This window comes from Heteronotia binoei, chromosome 1, assembly GCF_032191835.1.
Source record: "Heteronotia binoei isolate CCM8104 ecotype False Entrance Well chromosome 1, APGP_CSIRO_Hbin_v1, whole genome shotgun sequence".
Taxonomy (NCBI): Eukaryota; Metazoa; Chordata; class Lepidosauria; order Squamata; family Gekkonidae; genus Heteronotia; species Heteronotia binoei.
This window is the reverse complement of record NC_083223.1, coordinates 282360265-282378122: the sequence shown is the minus strand read 5'-3', so window position 1 is coordinate 282378122 and position 17858 is coordinate 282360265. Positions and strand designations below refer to the sequence as shown.

Sequence of the window (17858 nt, the reverse complement as noted above, 5' to 3'; positions counted from 1 at the left end):
GAGTCTGGACGGTGGGCCTCTCCAAGGCAGAACAAGCAAAGAGAGTGGCCGTCGGACGAGGGGATTTTGGATGAGCAGCTGGTACAGCGTTTAAAGATTATCTTGTCCCTTCCTTCCATCCGCCCGGGGAGGGGGGGGGGGAGGGAGGGGAAAGTCCAGAAAGAATAGTAAGAGAAGGCTTTTTTTTTTTTATACGATACCAGGAGGAGTAGAAGATGAAGAATTGAAGCGAAGAGAAGGTAATTGTTGGAGATTGCAATGAAGAAGTTGGAGATCAACGAGGAAGGTGCGATCCGGTCGGCGGTAAGGAAGAAACTGAGTGGCTAAGCACCTCCCCCTTGTCCAGGCATGCGCAGTAGCTGCCTCCTCCCAGGACAAGTGGGAGGCGCGCCAGATCTACGATCAAGATTGCTTTGAACTCTCCGAGGTCGGGGCCAATCCTGCGGATTACCCATATGTGTGAATGCACAGAGACCACGAAGAAGATCTTTTAATACCAGGAGCTCACAAAGTAGATTTTTAATAATAATAAATTTATTTTTGTATCCCGCCCTCCCCCGCCAAAGGCAGGCTCAGGGCAGCTCACAGGACATGGTATAACCATGATTTTGATAAAGTACAATCATTACAATAGAACAGATTAAAATACAGTTGAATTACATTTATAAATTAAGTTAAAAATTAGATAAAACAGTTAGCCATTACGAGTTATTAATTAAGGTGCTACAATTCAGAAACATGTATAGGAGGGCTAGAAGTCAATTTAGCCGGGTTCCATCTTAAAAGCGAGCTGAAAGAGGGCGGTTTTGCAAGCCCTGCGAAACTGATTCAGGTCCCGCAGGGCTTGCACCTCCTCTGGGAGTTGATTCCACCATCGGGGGGGCCAATGTTGAGAAGGCCTGCTCCCTCGTTGTTTTCAATCTAGCCTCCCTTGGTCCAGGGATTTTAAAAAGATTTTGGGAACTGGATCTCAGTGCTCTCTGGGGAACATATGGGGAGAGGCGGTCCCTAAGGTAGGCAGGTCCTCGGCCATATAGGGCTTTAAAGGTAATGACCAGCACCTTATAACGAACTCGATACACAAGGCTGCACATGTTCCCACCGAGGTAGCCCCCCAATAGCCTGGCCGCCGCGTTCTGCACTAACTAGTTTTCACGTTCGGTACAAGGGCAGCCCCATGTAGAGGGCATTACAGTAGTCTAGCCTCGAGGTGACTGTTGCGTGGATCACAGTTGCCAGGTCACAAGATGCAGCTTAGAGGGAATACTGGCTTGCACATAAAAGCTCATACTTTTAATAAAACTTTGTTGGCCTTAGAAGTGCCCCCGGACTCTCACTTCATTCCATGGCGCCAGAATTGCACACTGTTTCAGAACATAATCGTGTCGCATGAGGAGAGCCAGTCTGGTGTAGTGGTTAAGTGTGCAGACTCTTATCTGAGAGAATCGGGTTTGATTCCCCACTCCTCCACTTGCAGCTGCTGGGAGGGCCTTGGGTCAGCCGTAGCTCTTGCAGGAGTTGTCCTTGAAAGGGCAGCTTCTGTCAGAGCTCTCTCAGCCCCACCCACCTCACGGGGTGTCTGTTGTGAGGGGAGAAGATATAGGGGACTGTAAGCCGCTCTGAGACTTTAATTCGGAGAAAAGGGTGAAGTATAAATCTGCAGTCTTCTTCTCTGCAGTCTTCATCTTCATCTTCTTCAGTACAGGTGCTAAAATCAAGGCCAGTTGCAGCTCAGAGACGAACAAGATTTCCAGGGTATCGGAGTTTGAGAGCTCTCGGAAGCTTATAACCCCCAAAACCTTGTTGGTCTCTAAATTGCTACTGGATTCGAATCCAGAACGGCACACAACATTCCAAACGAGGCTGTACCACAGCTCCCCGCTTGGCATCTCCAAAATTAAATCTCTAGCAGGCTAAGGGAGGTGCATCTCAGCCTTAGCACACTGGTGTATCCAGGGCTTTGTGTGTGTGTGTGTGTATAGCAGGAGCTCCTTTGCATATTAGGCCACACATCCCTGACGTAGCCAATCTCCCGAAAGCTTACAGGGCTCTTAGTCAGGGCCTACTGCAGAGGTGTCAAACATTCAGCCTGGGGGCCGAATCAGGCCCTCAGAGGGCTCCTATCAGGCCCCCAAGCAATTGGCTGTCATCTGCTTCCTTCTCCCTCTCTCTTGCTTCCTTCTGCATCACAGCTTGCTTCGCAAGGCTTGCTCAGTCGCACAGCAGAGCTACAGAGCAAAGCCTAAACTTTCTCCATTGGCTGAGAAGGGGGGAGGGAGAGCTTGCTTTGCCAGGCTCTCTCAATTGCACAACAGAGCTACTGAGCCAAGCCTCTCTTCCTTCTATCCTCCAACAACCACCTGTGAGGTAGAATATTCCACCCTCCACTCAAGAGTATCAGAGCGGCTCACAATCTCCTTTATCTTCTCCCCACACAACAGACACCCTGTGAGGTGGGTGGGGCTGAGAGGGCTCTCACAGCAGCTGCCCTTTCAAGGACAACCTCTGCCAGAACTATGGCTGACCCAAGGCCATCCCAGCAGCTGCAAGTGGAGGAGTGGGGAATCAAACCTGGTTCCCCCAGAAAAGAGCCTGCACATTTCACCACCACACCAAACTGGCTCTCTGGTAGGTTAGGCTGAGAAAGTGCGACTGACCAAAGGACACCCCAATAACCTTCCGAAGCAGAGGGGGAATTTGAATCCAGGCTTCCCAGATCCTCTTTGAAAATATATCACGCTTCAGAATCCATAGTTCAAAAATCTGTAAAAATGTCTTTGTTTTTGGTGAGCCAGTTTGGTGCAGCGGTTAACTGCGCGGACTCTTATCTGGGAGAACCGGGTTTGATTCCCCACTCCTCCACTTGCAGCTGCTGGAATGGCCTTGGGTCAGCCACAGCTCTCGTAGGAGTTGTCCTTGAAAGGGCAGCTTCTGTCAGAGCCCTCTCAGCCCCACCCACCTCATATTGTCTGTTGTGGAGGATGACGATAAAGGAGATTGTGAGGCGCTCTGAGACTGAGATTCAGAGTAAAGGGCGGGAGATAAATCCAATATCATCATCATCATCATCATCTTCACAGAGGAGAATTTCATAGTGGGAACACACTTCTTTGGGTGTGTTGCCAGGTCCAATTCAAAAAAATATCTGGGGACTTTGGGGGTGGAGCCAGGAGACTTTGGGAGTGGAGCCAGGAGACTTTGGGGGTGGAGCCAGGAGCAAGGGTGTGACAAGCATGGTTGAACTCCAAAGGGGGTTCTGGCCATCACATTTAAAGGGACCGCACACCTGTTAAATGCCTTCCATCCATTGGAAATAATGGATAGGGGCACCTTCTTTGGGGGCTCATAGAACTGGACCGCCTGGACCAATCTGTTTGAAACTTAGGGGGTGTCTTGAGGAGAGACATCGGATGCTATGCTGCAAATTTGGTGCCTTTACCTAAAAAAAAAACCCCAGCCCCACCAGAGCCCAGATACCTGTGAACCAATTGGTCTCCACAGGGAATAATGAAGTTCCCAGCAAACATTTCTCCCCACCCCTTCCTTCTGATGACCCTGAAGTGGGGGGAGGAAACTGGGGAATCCTCTGCCCCCACCTGGGGACTGGCAACCCTAGGATGGGGGTGGGTGGGCTCTCCTTCTTTGGAGGTCTTTAAACAGCGGCTGGATGGCCGCCTGACAGCAAAGCGGATCCGGTGAATTAGGCAGATCCTGAGAAGGAGGGCAGGAAGGGCTGCATCAGGGCTTCGTTCCCCTGGCCCTTTCTGACATGCCCAGGGGTACTGGAGGGTGATATTGTTTTTCTCTTTCGTCATCTTCTGCGTGTGGAGAAGGGGTTCATTGGGGGTGTGCAGGCGAGATGTATTTATGAACCTCCTGCATTGTGCAGAGGGTCGGGCTAGATGACCCTGGAGGACAACAACCTTCTCTTTCTGCTTCCTCTATCAGTCCAGATTTAGAATCATAGGCAAATGCAAATAGGCAAATGCGATTTTGGGCTGTATCGACGGAAGTCGAGTGTCCAGATCACGTGATGTGAGGGTATCGCTTTGCTCTGCTCTGGTAAGACCTCGCCTGGAGTCTTGTGTTCAGTTTCGGGCACCACATTTTAAGAAGGATCTAGACAAGCTGGAAGGGGTCCAGAGGAGGGCGACGACGATGGTGAGGGGTCTGGAGACCAAGTCCTATGAGGAAAGGTTGAAGGAGCTGGGGATGTTTAGCCTGGAGAGGAGGCGGCTGAGAGGTGATAGGATCACCATCTTCAAGTCCTTGAAGGGCTGTCCTAGAGAGGATGGTGTGGAATTGTTTTCTGTGGCCTCAGAAGGTAGGACCAGAACCAACGGGTTGAAATTAAATCAAAAGAATGAAACGTCTGGAAGAAAAACTTTCTCCAGTAGAACACGGCACTTGAGCCCGAAAGATTCTACAATCCCTAATGATGTTACCAGCCGTGAAAACCTGAAATCTTTGATAAATCAAAAGAGTTTCCGGCTCAACATTAGGAGGAACTTCCTGACCGTTAGAGCAATTCCTCAGTGGAAGAAGCTTCCTTGGGAGGTGGTGGGCTCTCCTTCCTTGGATGCTTCTAAACAGAGGCTAGATGGGCATCTGACAGCAAAGAAGATCCTGTGAATTTAGGGGGAGGTGTTTGTGAGTTTCCTGCCTCGTGCAGGGGGCTGGACTAGATGACCCTGGAGGTCTCTTCCAACTCTATGATTCTATGGCGGTCCCTTCGAGCTCTATGATCTTAATTAAAAAGAGAGAAGGAGATTCCATTGGGGTGCCTTTTTAAGTCATGAGGCAAGGACGAAGGAGGAAGAGGATGTAGGAAGGGACAGAAATTTCCCCAGACCAAAGCACTCACATTTCAAAGAGATGTCTGAGCAGAAGAAACACGAAGGCCAAAGGGAAGGTGACGTAGAGGTCGGAGGCCTTGGCGTGCACCTGCCCATTGTTGTCTTCGAGGTCGGCCCAGGTTAGGTTCGCCGGCAGCCAGAGGCGGTCCCACCAGAAGTAGTTATATAACGTCTGGAACATTCTGAAAAGGCAAAAACCAGAGAGACGATGGTTTGGATGGGACAAGTCTAGACAGAGAGGGGAAGCAGAAAAACGAGGCCCTTATTCTTCCCTGTCAGCCACACGTTTAGAAAGTTGGTTCCCTTTCGAGTAATCCCCAAAGTCAACTAAACACCTGTACATAACCAGCTATGCAGGGCTGAGTCAACCCAGAACCAACAGGCTGAAATTAAGTCGGAAGAGTTTCCTCGACATGAGGAAGAACTTCCTGACAGTGAGCGCGGTTCCTCAGCGGACCAGAGCAGAAATTGCTGGGAAGATGGCAGGACACGATGCATCCTGTTCTCGAGAACGGCAAGAGACAAGTTAGCCTCAGAGGCTTGGCGTGGGCAGCAGGCCAGACAGCGCGCCTGAACAGAAGCCAATCACCCGCCCCGTGCCTGCCATCCAGGGCAGCAAATTGCATTCAGATAACAAACACTACTTTGTTGGGAGGTGGGAGATAAGGAGAGCGGCAGACATGCGCCTCTAGGGAAGATTCCTCGCAAGAGTGCATTTAAAGTTAAAGTTGGTTTCTTTCTACTTCCCCCTCCCTCCCCCTCACACCACCATCTATCTATCTATCCATCCATCTACCTTCCTTCCAGTTTGGTGTAGTGGTTAAGTGCGCAGACTCCTATCTGGGAGAATCGGGTTTGATTCCCCACTCCTCCCCTTGCAGCTGCTGGAATGGCCTTAGGTCAGCCATAGCTCTCGCAGAGCTGTCTCTGAAAGGGCAGCTGCTGTGAGAGTCCTCTCAGCCCCACCCACCTCACAGCGTGTCTGTTGTGGGTGGAGAAGATATAGGAGATTGTAAGCCACTCTGAGTCTCTGATTCAGAGAGAACGCGGGGTATAAATCTGCAGTCTTCTTCTTCCTTCCTTCCTTCCTTCCTTCCTTCCTTCCTTCCTTCCTTCCTGTCTGTCTTTCAGCTCTTAAACCTCTTCCATTCATGTCTCAAACATCTGACCTTTATTCTGTGGCTTGGAGCTCTAAATGAGGACCGAAGGCAACACCAACGGGGAAGTTCAAAGCCCAGCTCACCCATGAAACCGGCTGGGTGACCAGTCATGGTCTCACAGAGCAATGTAACTCAAAGGATTCAACTGAGTAAGAAAGAACCAAGAGAGGCACGGCTCAGTGGCAGAGCCTCCACTCGGCATGCAGAAGGTCCCAGGTTCAATCCCTGGCATCTTCAGTTAAAAGGAGCAGGCAGGAGGGGATGGGAAAGACCTCAGCCTAAGACCCTGGGGAGCCATGGAGAGGGGCCATAGCTCAGTGGCAGAGACTCTGCTTGGCATGCAGAAGGTCCCAGGTTCAATCCCCGGCATCTCCAGTCAAAAGGACCAGGCAGGAGGTGATGGGAAAGACCTCAGCCTGAGACCCTGGGGAGCCATGGAGAGGGGCCATAGCTCAGGGGCAGAGGCTCTGCTTGGCATGCAGAAGGTTCCAGGTTCTATCCCCGGCATCTTCAGTTAAAAGGGCCGGGTAGCAGGTGAACATATGAAGCTGCCTTCTACTGAATCAGACCCTCGGTCCATCAAAGTCAGTCTTGTCTACTCAGCCTGGCAGTGGCTCTCCAGGGTCTCAAGGGAGGTTTTTCGCACCTATTTGCCTGGACTCTTTTGAGTTGGAGATGCCAGGGATTGAACCTGGGACCTTCTGCTTCCCAAACAGATGCTCTTCCACTGAGCCACCGTCCCTCCCTAATGTGAAAGGAAGTTGCTTCTTTTTGGGGGGGGGGGGAAGGCTATGGCTAAGGGTGGAGTCTGTGCTTGGCACCCAGAAGGCCCCAGGTTCAATCCCCGGCACTTCCAGTTGATGGGATCGGGCCAGTAGCAGATGCAAAAGACCTCTGCCTGCAGCCCTGGAGTGCTCTTTTTGGAGAAAGGCTGCGGGCTCAGCGGTCGAGCCTCTGCTGAACCCAGTTTCCCGCCATTCGCCTCCTCGGGACTCCTTTCCACGCACCTTTCAGCACCCAGGACACGGATTGGCTTTGACCGTAAAGCTGCGCGTATAGCTCCAGGGCTGGCCAGTTGGTTCTGCCAATTGCAGAAGGCGACTTCTTCAGGTGCCAAATACCAGATCCCACGCCTGGAATCTCTCCTAGCAATTTTGCACGTTTTCACGGCAGACTTTTGACGGGGTGGTTTGCCCTTGCCTTCCCCAGTCCTCTACGCTTTCCCCCCAGCAAGCTGGGTCCTCATTTAACAGACCTCGGAAGGATGGAAGGCTGAGTCAACCTGGAGCCGGCTACCTGGACCCAGTTTCCGCTGGGATCGAACTCAGGTCGTGAGCAGAGGGCTCCGACTGCAGTACTGCAGCTTTCCCACTCTGCGCCACGGGGCTCTTCCCCATTTCTATTTGGATCTAATAAAGGGGATTTAGACTCTTGAAGAGAAGGTAAAGGTAGTCCCCTGTACAAACACCAGTTGTTTCCAAGTCTGGGGTGACGCTGCTTTCACGTTTTCACGGCAGACTTTTTACGGGGTGGTTTGCCGTTGCCTTCCCCAGTCCTCTACGCTTTCCCCCCAGCAAGCTGGGTACTCATTTAACAGACCTCTGAAGGATGGAAGGCTGAGTCAACCTGGAGCTGGCTACCTGAACCAGCTTCCGCTGGGATCGAACTCAGGTCGTGAGCAGAGGGCTCCGACTGCAGTACTGCAGCTTTCCCACTCTGCGCCACGGGGCTTGAACGCTTAGGCAACTATTAATCCTCACTTCAAATGCCCCTGTATAATTTTTTTCCCTCCTGTTTTAAAGTTTTATTAAGTTTCCATATATACAGAACAAGGGGAACGGGGATAGAGAAGAATAAGAAATACACAAAAAATATTACATTCTACATATCGATATACCATCAATGAAAAAGGGCAAGAAAATAATTCAATAAATGCAAAGTACAGTTAAAATAGCAAATGTTACATGCATTCTGAATGAAGATCCTGTGAATTTAGGGGGAGGTGTTTGTGAGTTTCCTGCATTGTGCAGGGGGTTAGACTAGATGACCCCGGAGGTCCCTTCCAACTCTAGGATTCTATGACTGTTAAGAGCAGTTCCTCAGTGGAACAGGCTTCCTCCTTGGGAGGTGGTGGGCTCTCCTTCCTGGGAGGTTTTTAAACAAGAGGCTAGATGGCCAACTGACAGCAATGAAGATCCTGTGAATTTAGGGGGAGGTGTTTGTGAGTTTCCTGCATTGTGCAGGGGGTTGGACTAGATGACCCTGGAGGTCCCTTCCAACTCTAGGATTCTATGACTATAAGTTCATACTTGTACATATCTAAATTGGAACTTACTCTCAATATATACCTTAGTAAACTATAGCAATTACCATCAGTTAATACCATGCTAAAGATCAACCGGAAATGTCAAGCCAGGTATGTCATGGCTCCCAATGTTTTTTGCATCCTCTTTAGACTTGCCAGCAAGTAAAGAAGACAGATAGTCCACCTTGGCTGTCTCCAATATTTTCCCAATCAGTTCTTGCTTTGTAGGCAGTCCCTTCCTGTCATTGTATCATAATGCCCCTGTATAAATCGATGGTGCGGTCTCATTTGGAGTACTGTGTGCAGTTCTGGTCGCCGCACCTCAAAAAGGATATTATAGCATTGGAGAAAGTCCAGAAAAGGGCAACTAGAATGATTAAAGGTTTGGAACACTTTCCCTATGAAGAAAGGTTGAAACGCTTGGGGCTCTTTAGCTTGGAGAAACGTCGACTGCGGGTGACATGATAGAGGTTTACAAGATTATGCATGGGATGGAGAAAGTAGAGAAAGAAGTTCTTTTCTCCCTTTCTCACAATACAAGATCTCGTGGGCATTCGATGAAATTGCTGAGCAGTCGGGTTAGAACGGATAAAAGGAGGTCCTTCTTCACCCAAAGAGTGATTAACACGTGAATTAATTCACTGCCACAGGAGGTGGCGGCTACAGGCATAGCCAGCTTCAAGAAGGAATTGGATAAGCATCTGGAGCAGAGGTCCATCAATGGCTATTAGCCACAGGGTATTGTTGGAACTCTCTGTCTGGGGAAGAAGAAGATATTGGATTTATATCCCGCCCTCCACTCCCAAGAGTCTCAGAGCGATTCACAAGCTCTGTATTCTTGGTGCTTGAGGGGGCAACAGTGTGAGGACTTCCAGTGTCCTGGCCCCACTAATGGACCTCCTAATGGCACCTGGATTTTTTGGCCAGTGTGACACAGAGTGTTGGACTGGATGGGCCACTGGCCTCATCCAACATGGCTTCTCTTATGTTCTTAAGTGACACAGAGTGTTGGACTGGAAGGGCCATTGGCCTGATCCAACATGGCTTCTCTTATGTTCTTATGTGACACAGAATGTTGGACTGGAAGGGCCATTGGCCTGATCCAACATGGCTTCTCTGATGTTCTTATGTGACACAGAGCGTTGGACTGGAGGGGCCATTGGCCTGATCCAACAGGGCTTCTCTTATGTTCTTATGTGACACAGAGTGTTGGACTGGAGGGGCCACTGGCCTGATCCAACAAGGCTTCTCTTATGTTCTTATGTGACACAGAGTGTTGGACTGGATGGGCCATTGGCCTGATCCAACAGGGCTTCTCTTATGTTCTTATGTGACACAGAGTGCTGAACTGGATGGGCCAGTGGCCTGATCCAACATGGCTTCTCTTATGTTCTTAAGTGACACAGTGTTGGACTGGAAGGGCCATTGGCCTGATCCAACATGGCTTCTCTTATGTTCTTATGTGACACAGAATGTTGGACTGGATGGGCCATTGGCCTGATCCAACAGGGCTTCTCTTATGTTCTTATGTGACACAGAGTGTTGGACTGGAGGGGCCATTGGCCTGATCCTACAGGGCTTCTCTTCTGTTCTTATGTGACACAGAGTGTTGGACTGGAGGGGCCATTGGCCTGATCCAACAGGGCTTCTCTTATGTTCTTATGTGACACAGAGTGTTGGACTGGAGGGGCCACTGGCCTGATCCAACATGGCTTCTCTTATGTTCTTATGTGACACAGAGTGTTGGACTGGAAGGGCCATTGGCCTGATCCAACAGGGCTTCTCTTATGTTCTTATGTGACACAGAATGTTGGACTGGAAGGGCCACTGGCCTGATCCAACAGGGCTTCTCTTATGTTCTTATGTGACACAGAATGTTGGACTGGAAGGGCCATTGGCCTGATCCAACAGGGCTTCTCTTATGTTCTTATGTGACACAGAGTGTTGGACTGGAGGGGCCACTGGCCTGATCTAACAGGGCTTCTCTTCTGTTCTTATGTGACACAGAGTGTTGGACTGGATGGGCCACTGGCCTGATCCAACAGGGCTTCTCTTCTGTTCTTATGTGACACAGAATGTTGGACTGGAAGGGCCACTGGCCTGATCCAACAGGGCTTCTCTTATGTTCTTATGTGACACAGAATGTTGGACTGGAAGGGCCATTGGCCTGATCCAACAGGGCTTCTCTTATGTTCTTATGTGACACAGAGTGTTGGACTGGAGGGGCCACTGGCCTGATCCAACAGGGCTTCTCTTATGTTCTTATGTGACACAGAGTGTTGGACTGGATGGGCCACTGGCCTGATCCAACAGAGCTTCTCTTATGTTCTTATGTGACACAGAGTGTTGGACTGAATGGGCCATTGGCCTGATCCAACAGGGCTTCTCTTATGTTCTTATGTGACACAGAGTGTTGGACTGGAGGGGCCACTGGCCTGATCCAACAGGGCTTCTCTTATGTTCTTATGTGACACAGAGTGTTGGACTGGATGGGCCACTGGCCTGATCCAACATGGCTTCTCTTATGTTCTTATGGGACACAGAGTGTTGGACTGGAGGGGCCATTGGCCTGATCCAACAGGGCTTCTCTTATGTTCTTATGGGACACAGAGTGTTGGACTGGAGGGGCCATTGGCCTGATCCAACAGGGCTTCTCTTATGTTCTTATGTGACACAGAGTGTTGGACTGGAGGGGCCATTGGCCTGATCCAACAGGGCTTCTCTTATGTTCTTATGTGACACAGAGTGTTGGACTGGAGGGGCCACTGGCCTGACCCAACAGGGCTTCTCTTATGTTCTTATGTGACACAGAGTGTTGGACTGGAGGGGCCATTGGCCTGATCCAACAGGGCTTCTCTTATGTTCTTATGTGACACAGAGTGTTGGACTGGAGGGGCCACTGGCCTGACCCAACAGGGCTTCTCTTATGTTCTTATGTGACACAGAGTGTTGGACTGGAGGGGCCATTGGCCTGATCCAACAGGGCTTCTCTTATGTTCTTATGTGACACAGAGTGTTGGACTGGAGGGGCCACTGGCCTGATCCAACAGGGCTTCTCTTATGTTCTTATGTGACAGAGTGTTGGACTGGATGGGCCACTGGCCTGATCCAACAGGGCTTCTCTTCTGTTCTTATGTGACACAGAGTGTTGGACTGCATGGGCCACTGGCCTGATCCAACACAGCTTCTCTTATGTTCTTAAGACCTAAGTTTCTACCCTTTACTGGGGCAAAGATGAATTTGGAAATGTGGATCAGTTTTTGATGCCGAAGGACCCAGAGGCCTGGAGAAAGGGGAAGCGGAAGTCGGGGTGGGTCACTGCTTTTGTCTAGAGTTGCTAGTTGCAGGTTCAGATTTTGGGGGTGGATCCCGGAGAAGGTGGGGTTTTGGGGAAGGGAAAGACCTCAGCAGAGTCTAATGCCAGGGAGACCAATCTCTGAAGCAGATGTTTTCTCCAGGAGTAACAACAATTCACCGGAAATTATTCAACTCTCACAATCAAAAACGCGTACATCCTAATACATTTTACGCAAACGACCGTTCAAGCACACAATTAAAGCCAGAAACAGAAACCATACATCTACTATAGGAGTCAAGACCAACCAAGTTTTATTCAGAATGTCAGCTTCCGTATGCTACAAGCACACTTTATCAGACGAGGAATCCGGTACAGTGAGCAGAGCGACATATAGCGGGTAGGCAGTTCTTTAGGCATGCAAAATGGGTGCCAATTTAAGATCCAAGGACAGAATAGCAAAATGAACAGACTGAGCAAACCTTTGATCTCAGTAGCACGACTGTGAAAAACCCAGATCATGCTACCCGTGTACTTCACCCCTACAACCAAATTGGCTCTCCGCCACACCCCCTGACCCCACCTAGCCAGACCTGTATTCCTGGGTATTCCTGATCGAGAAAAGCTATGGTGCTACCCATCCAAGCTGTGAGCTCCAAACTGTGAAATATCTGGAGTTCTTTTTTTGGGGGGAAGGGTGCAACCATAGGAGGGCAGCCTTTGAAGGTTTCAACAGGCCGGTTTGACAAGTTTTTCCCTCCCCCCTCCCCATCTTCTGGGCGAGGAGCAGGAGTCACTGGAGATGTGACTGGCGGAGTTATTTCCTGCATCGTGCAGGAGGTGGATTAGATGCAGAAGAAGATGAAGATATTGGATTTATATCCCGCCCTCCACTCCGAAGAGTCTCAGAGCGGCTCACAATCTCCTTTCCCTTCCTCCCCCACAACAGACACCCTGTGAGGTAGATGAAGATATTGGATTTATATCCCACCCTCCACTCCGAAGAGTCTCAGAGCGGCTCACAATCTCCTTTCCCTTCCTCCCCCACAACAGACACCCTGTGAGGTAGATGAAGATATTGGATTTATATCCCACCCTCCACTCCGAAGAGTCTCAGAGCGGCTCACAATCTCCTTTTCCTTCCTCCCCCACAACAGACACCCTGTGAAGTACATGAAGATATTGGATTTATATCCCGCCCTCCACTTCAAAGAGTCTCAGAGCGGCTCACAATCTCCTTCCCCTTCCTCCCCCACAACAGACACCCTGTGAGGTAAATGAACATATTGGATTTATATCCCACCCTCCACTCCGAAGAGTCTCAGAGCAGATCTCAATCTTCTTCCCCTTCCTCCCCCACAACACACACCCTGTGAGGTAGATGAAGATATTGGATTTATATCCCGCCCTCCACTCCGAAGAGTCTCAGAGCAGATCTCAATCTCCTTCCCCTTCCTCCCCCACAACACACACCCTGTGAGGTAGATGAAGATATTGGATTTATATCCCGCCCTCCACTCCGAAGAGTCTCAGAGCGGCTCACAATCTCCTTTCCCTTCCTCCCCCACAACAGGCACCCTGTGAGGTAGATGAAGATATTGGATTTATATCCCGCCCTCCACTCCGAAGAGTCTCAGAGCAGCTCACAATCTCCTTTCCCTTCCTCCCCCACAACAGACACCCTGTGAGGTAAATGAAGATATTGGATTTATATCCCGCCCTCCACTCTGAAGAGTCTCAGAGCAGATCTCAATCTCCTTCCCCTTCCTCCCCCACAACACACACCCTGTGAGGTAGATGAAGATATTGGATTTATATCCCGCCCTCCACTCCAAAGAGTCTCAGAGTGGCTCACAATCTCCTTTACCTTCCTCCCCCACAAAAGACACCCTGTGAGGTAGATGAAGATATTGGATTTATATCCCGCCCTCCACTCCAAAGAGTCTCAGAGCGGCTCACAATCTCCTTTCCCTTCCTCCCCCACAACACACACCCTGTGAGGTAGATGAAGATATTGGATTTATATCCCGCCCTCCACTCCAAAGAGTCTCAGAGCGGCTCACAATCTCCTTTCCCTTCCTCCCCCACAACACACACCCTGTGAGGTAGATGAAGATATTGGATTTATATCCCGCCCTCCACTCCAAAGAGTCTCAGAGCGGCTCACAATCTCCTTTCCCTTCCTCCCCCACAACAGACACCCTGTGAGGTAAATGAAGATATTGGATTTATATCCCGCCCTCCACTTCAAAGAGTCTCAGAGCAGATCTCAATCTCCTTCCCCTTCCTCCCCCACAACAGACACCCTGTGAGGTAGATTAAGATTTTGGATTTATATCCCACCCTCCACTCCGAAGAGTCTCAGAGCGGCTCACAATCTCCTTTCCCTTCCTCCCCCACAACAGACACCCTGTGAGGTGCGTGGGGCTAGAGAGGGCTCTCAGAGCAGTTGCCCTTTCAAGGACAGAAGCTCAGAGCGGCCTACAATCTCCTTTCCCTTCCTCCCCCACAACAGACACCTTGTGAGGTAGATGAAGATATTGGATTTATATCCCGCCCTCCACTCCGAAGAGTCTCAGAGCAGCTCACAATCTCCTTTCCCTTCCTTCCCCACAACAGACACCCTGTGAGGTGGGTGGGGCTGGAGAGAGCTCTCACAGCAGCTGCCCTTTCAAGGACAGAGGCTCAGAGCAGCCTACAATCTCCTTTACCTTCCTCCCCCACAACAGACACCCTGTGGGGTGGGTGGGGCTGAGAGAGCTCTCCCAGAAGCTGCCCTTTCAAGGACAACCTCTGCCAGAGCTATGGCTGACCCAAGGCCATGCTAGCAGGTGCAAGTGGAAGAGTGGGGATTCAAACCCGGTTCTCCCAGATAAGAGTCCACACACTTAATCACTACACCAAACTGGCTACACCGAACGGGGTCCTTTTATAGAAAAACAGGTGGCGGAGCTCACTAGCATAACTCATTAGCATATGCTGCGCACACACACCCCAGCCAAAAGCAACCTGACACAGGAAAGGAGAGCCCCGGGTGAGCGAGGCCTGCTTGGGTTGACTAGAGATCCAGCCAGCTCAAGCAGGCCTTGCTCACCTGGGGCTCTTCTTGGCAGGGGCCCCCCAGTCAAAAGGCCAGCAAGCCGCCGATCGCCCAAAATCACCTCAGAAGTGGAGAAAGGGTGGCACGGGGCTTCTCCAGGGGTGAATGAGGGCTGCTGGGGGCGTGGCAAAGCCCCTGGGGGCTGGCTGGCTGCTCGCTCTCCTAATCCAGGGATTGTTATGCAGCTGCACCTACTAGTCGATGGACTAGGTAGGTGAAGAGAAGGGGGAATCCTCAGAAAGGGTCAGGAGCTGTGCTCCTGTGAGCTCCGGCTGAATCTGAGGCCTGATTAGATGACCCTAAAAGACCTTCCAAAATGGCCATTTTGTCCAGGCAGACAGATCTCTATCCCCCTGAAAAGCAGTTATGATCCCAGGAGATCTCCCTGCTTTTAAGAGGCATGTCCTCAGTGAGAGGTACCGCGGAGGCAAAGGGAACTGCGAAATAATAACGCTCACACCCTGCATTGAAAAAATGTTCCATATTATCCACAATTTGCTCCTTCCAAAAATTCTCAGCATCGTTACAGAACGCTATCAAACGCTGCGGGATAAGGCGTGGCAGCGGCGTTCCAACAAGAGACTTTCGATGAGATTATCGTTTGAAAAGAGCCCCGTGGTGCAGAGTGGGAAAGCTGCAGTACTGCAGTCGGAGCCCTCTGCTCACGACCTGAGTTCGATCCCGGCGGAAGCTGGTTCAGGTAGCCGGATCCAGGTTGGCTCAGCCTTCCATCCTTCCGAGGTCGGTCAAAGGAGTCCCCAACTTGCTGGGGGGAAAGCGTCGATGACAGGGGAAGGCAACGGCAAACCACCCCGTAAAAAGTCTGCCGTGAAAACGTTGTGAAAGTGATGTCACCCCAGAGTCGGAAACGACTGGTGCTTGCACAGGGGGATTACCTTTTCCTTTAAGAGCCCCGTGGCGCAGAGTGTTAAAGCTGCAGTACTGCAGTCCTAAGCTCTGCTCACGACCTGCGTTCGATCCCAGCGGAAGCTGGGTTCAAGCAGCCGGCTCCAGGTCGACTCAGCCTTCCATCCTTCCGAGGTCCGTCCAAGGAGTCCCCAGCTTGCTGGGGGGAAAGCGTAGATGGCTGGGGAAGGCAAGGGCAAACCACCCCGTAAAAAGTCTGCCGTGAAAACGTTGTGAAAGTGACATCACCCCAGAGTTGGAAACGACTGCTGCTTGCACAGGGGACTACCTTGACCTTTTTATGAGATATGAAAAATGGCACATCAACACCACTGAACCCATCAAAGTAAAAGACAGCCCCCCTGAAGAAGGGTCTTCCCGAAACGAAATTTGACCAGTTCTTTTATGATTCGTTGGACTTTAATAATATATGATTTTTCTGGACAGTAGGCGTATTGCGTAATAGCTGGTGTTTCGTCTGTGACAGTGTTGAGAATTTCTGGAAGAAACAAATTGTGGCTAATATTGAACACGCGGGGCGTGAGCGTAGTTATTTTCAGAGCCACGTGGCTGGACCTGGCGGGGTTCCGTGGACCCTCGTTCAAAAACCACAAAGGAAAGAGCTCTCTCTCTTCATCCCCTCCCTTCCGTTCTCCACTCCGGAACGCATTTCTGTAGATCATCTTCGCTCCAAAGGGAAGTACCGGAGAAACTCTAAAAAAGCAAATTCTTTGCCTATCTGTCACGGAAGGGAGAGGCGCCCCAAAAGGCCAGGCAAGACAGCCGTGCCGGAGCGGCCACATCCATGCGGTGAGCAAAGGTTCACCTGGTGGACTTTGCATCCTCCAAGAGGACCCGAGACTGAGGTAGACAATTAAACAGGCGGGCCCAGCCAGGATTCCAGGACACAGCGAGAATCAAGGGCCTCTGGGGAGGTGTCTGACCAGACCTGACAGCAGAAACCACTCCCAAGTCCTATCAAGTTACGGCTGACTTCTGGCCGGCTCATACGGTTTCCAAGAGCTTCAGAGGCGGGTGGCCATGGCCTGCCTCAGCGTCACCACCTCAGGGCTCCTCAGAGGTCTTCCATCGAGTCCTAGCTAGAGCTGACCCTGTGTAGCTCCCAAGATCTGACGAGATCAGGCTACCCAGCATAGGGTGCCACTGAGCTACAAGGCCCCAAAGAAGAACTGCTGGATCAAACCTGTGGCCCCTCCAGTCCAGCCTCCTGCCTCACTCAACCAGTGCCTCTGAAGGGCCAACAGCAGGGCAGAGAGGCCGAGGCCTTCCCTTGGGAAGAACCTCAGAAGAGGTCTCACAGAGTGGCCAGCCAGTTCCTCTGAAGGGCCAACAACAAGGAAGAGAAGAACATCAGCATTCTTCCCCTGAGAAGAACCTCAGAGAGCCCTGCTGGGTCAGACCAGGGAGGGCCCATCTAGTCCAGCTTCCTGTCTCACAGTGGCCAAGCAGTTCCTCTGCAGGGCCAACAACAGGGAAGAGAAGAACATCAGAATTCTTCCCCTGAGAAGAACCTCAGAGAGCCCTGCTGGGTCAAACCAGGGAGGGCCCATCTAGTCCAGCTTCCTGTCTCACACAGTGGCCAAGCAGTTCCTCTGAAGGGCCAACAACAGGGAAGAGAAGAACATCAGAATTCTTCCCCTGAGAAGAACCTCAGAGAGCCCTGCTGGGTCAGACCAGGGAGGGCCCATCTAGTCCAGCTTCCTGTCTCACACAATGGCCAACAGTTCCTCTGTAGGGCCCACAACAGGGCAGAGAGGCCAAGGCCTTCCCTTGAGGAGAACCTCAGAAGAGCCCTGCCGGGTCAGACCAATAAGGGTTCCTCCAGTCCAGCCTCCTGTCTCACACAGTGGATGAGACGGGGCTAGCCTGGCCATCCAGGGTAGGGCAAGAAAGCCCGATAGCAAAGCAGGGGGGTGGGGAGGATCACAACACAGACAAAACATGAGGGTGGGTTGCCAGACTGGAGCTGGAGGTCTCCTGGAATCACAACAGGTCTCCAGATCACAAAGATCAGTCCCCCTGGAGGAAACGACACCTTCTGAGGAGGGAAGCTACGGCGTTCTATCTCACTTTGGTTGCTCTTTTTCCACAGGCGCCAACCCCAAATCTCCAGTAATTTCCCAACCTGCAGCTGGCAACCCAAGCAGGAGACCAATCGACAGGTAATGGTGTGTTACCCAGGGCTTTTGGGGGCAGAAAAAAACCCAGCCGGACT

At 51.0% G+C, this 17858-nt stretch overlaps 1 protein-coding gene across 1 annotated transcript in view; it reads right to left on the bottom strand.

Moving 5' to 3' along the window:
* CERS2 (ceramide synthase 2) overlaps nucleotides 1-17858 on the bottom strand; it is a 93440-nt gene that overhangs the window by 45169 nt on the left and 30413 nt on the right. Inside the window, exon 2 of the mRNA XM_060256434.1 lies at nucleotides 4865-5038. Coding sequence (XP_060112417.1) covers nucleotides 4865-5037 — 173 coding nt within the window. The 5' untranslated portion in view covers nucleotide 5038. The remainder of the gene's footprint in view (nucleotides 1-4864; nucleotides 5039-17858) is intronic.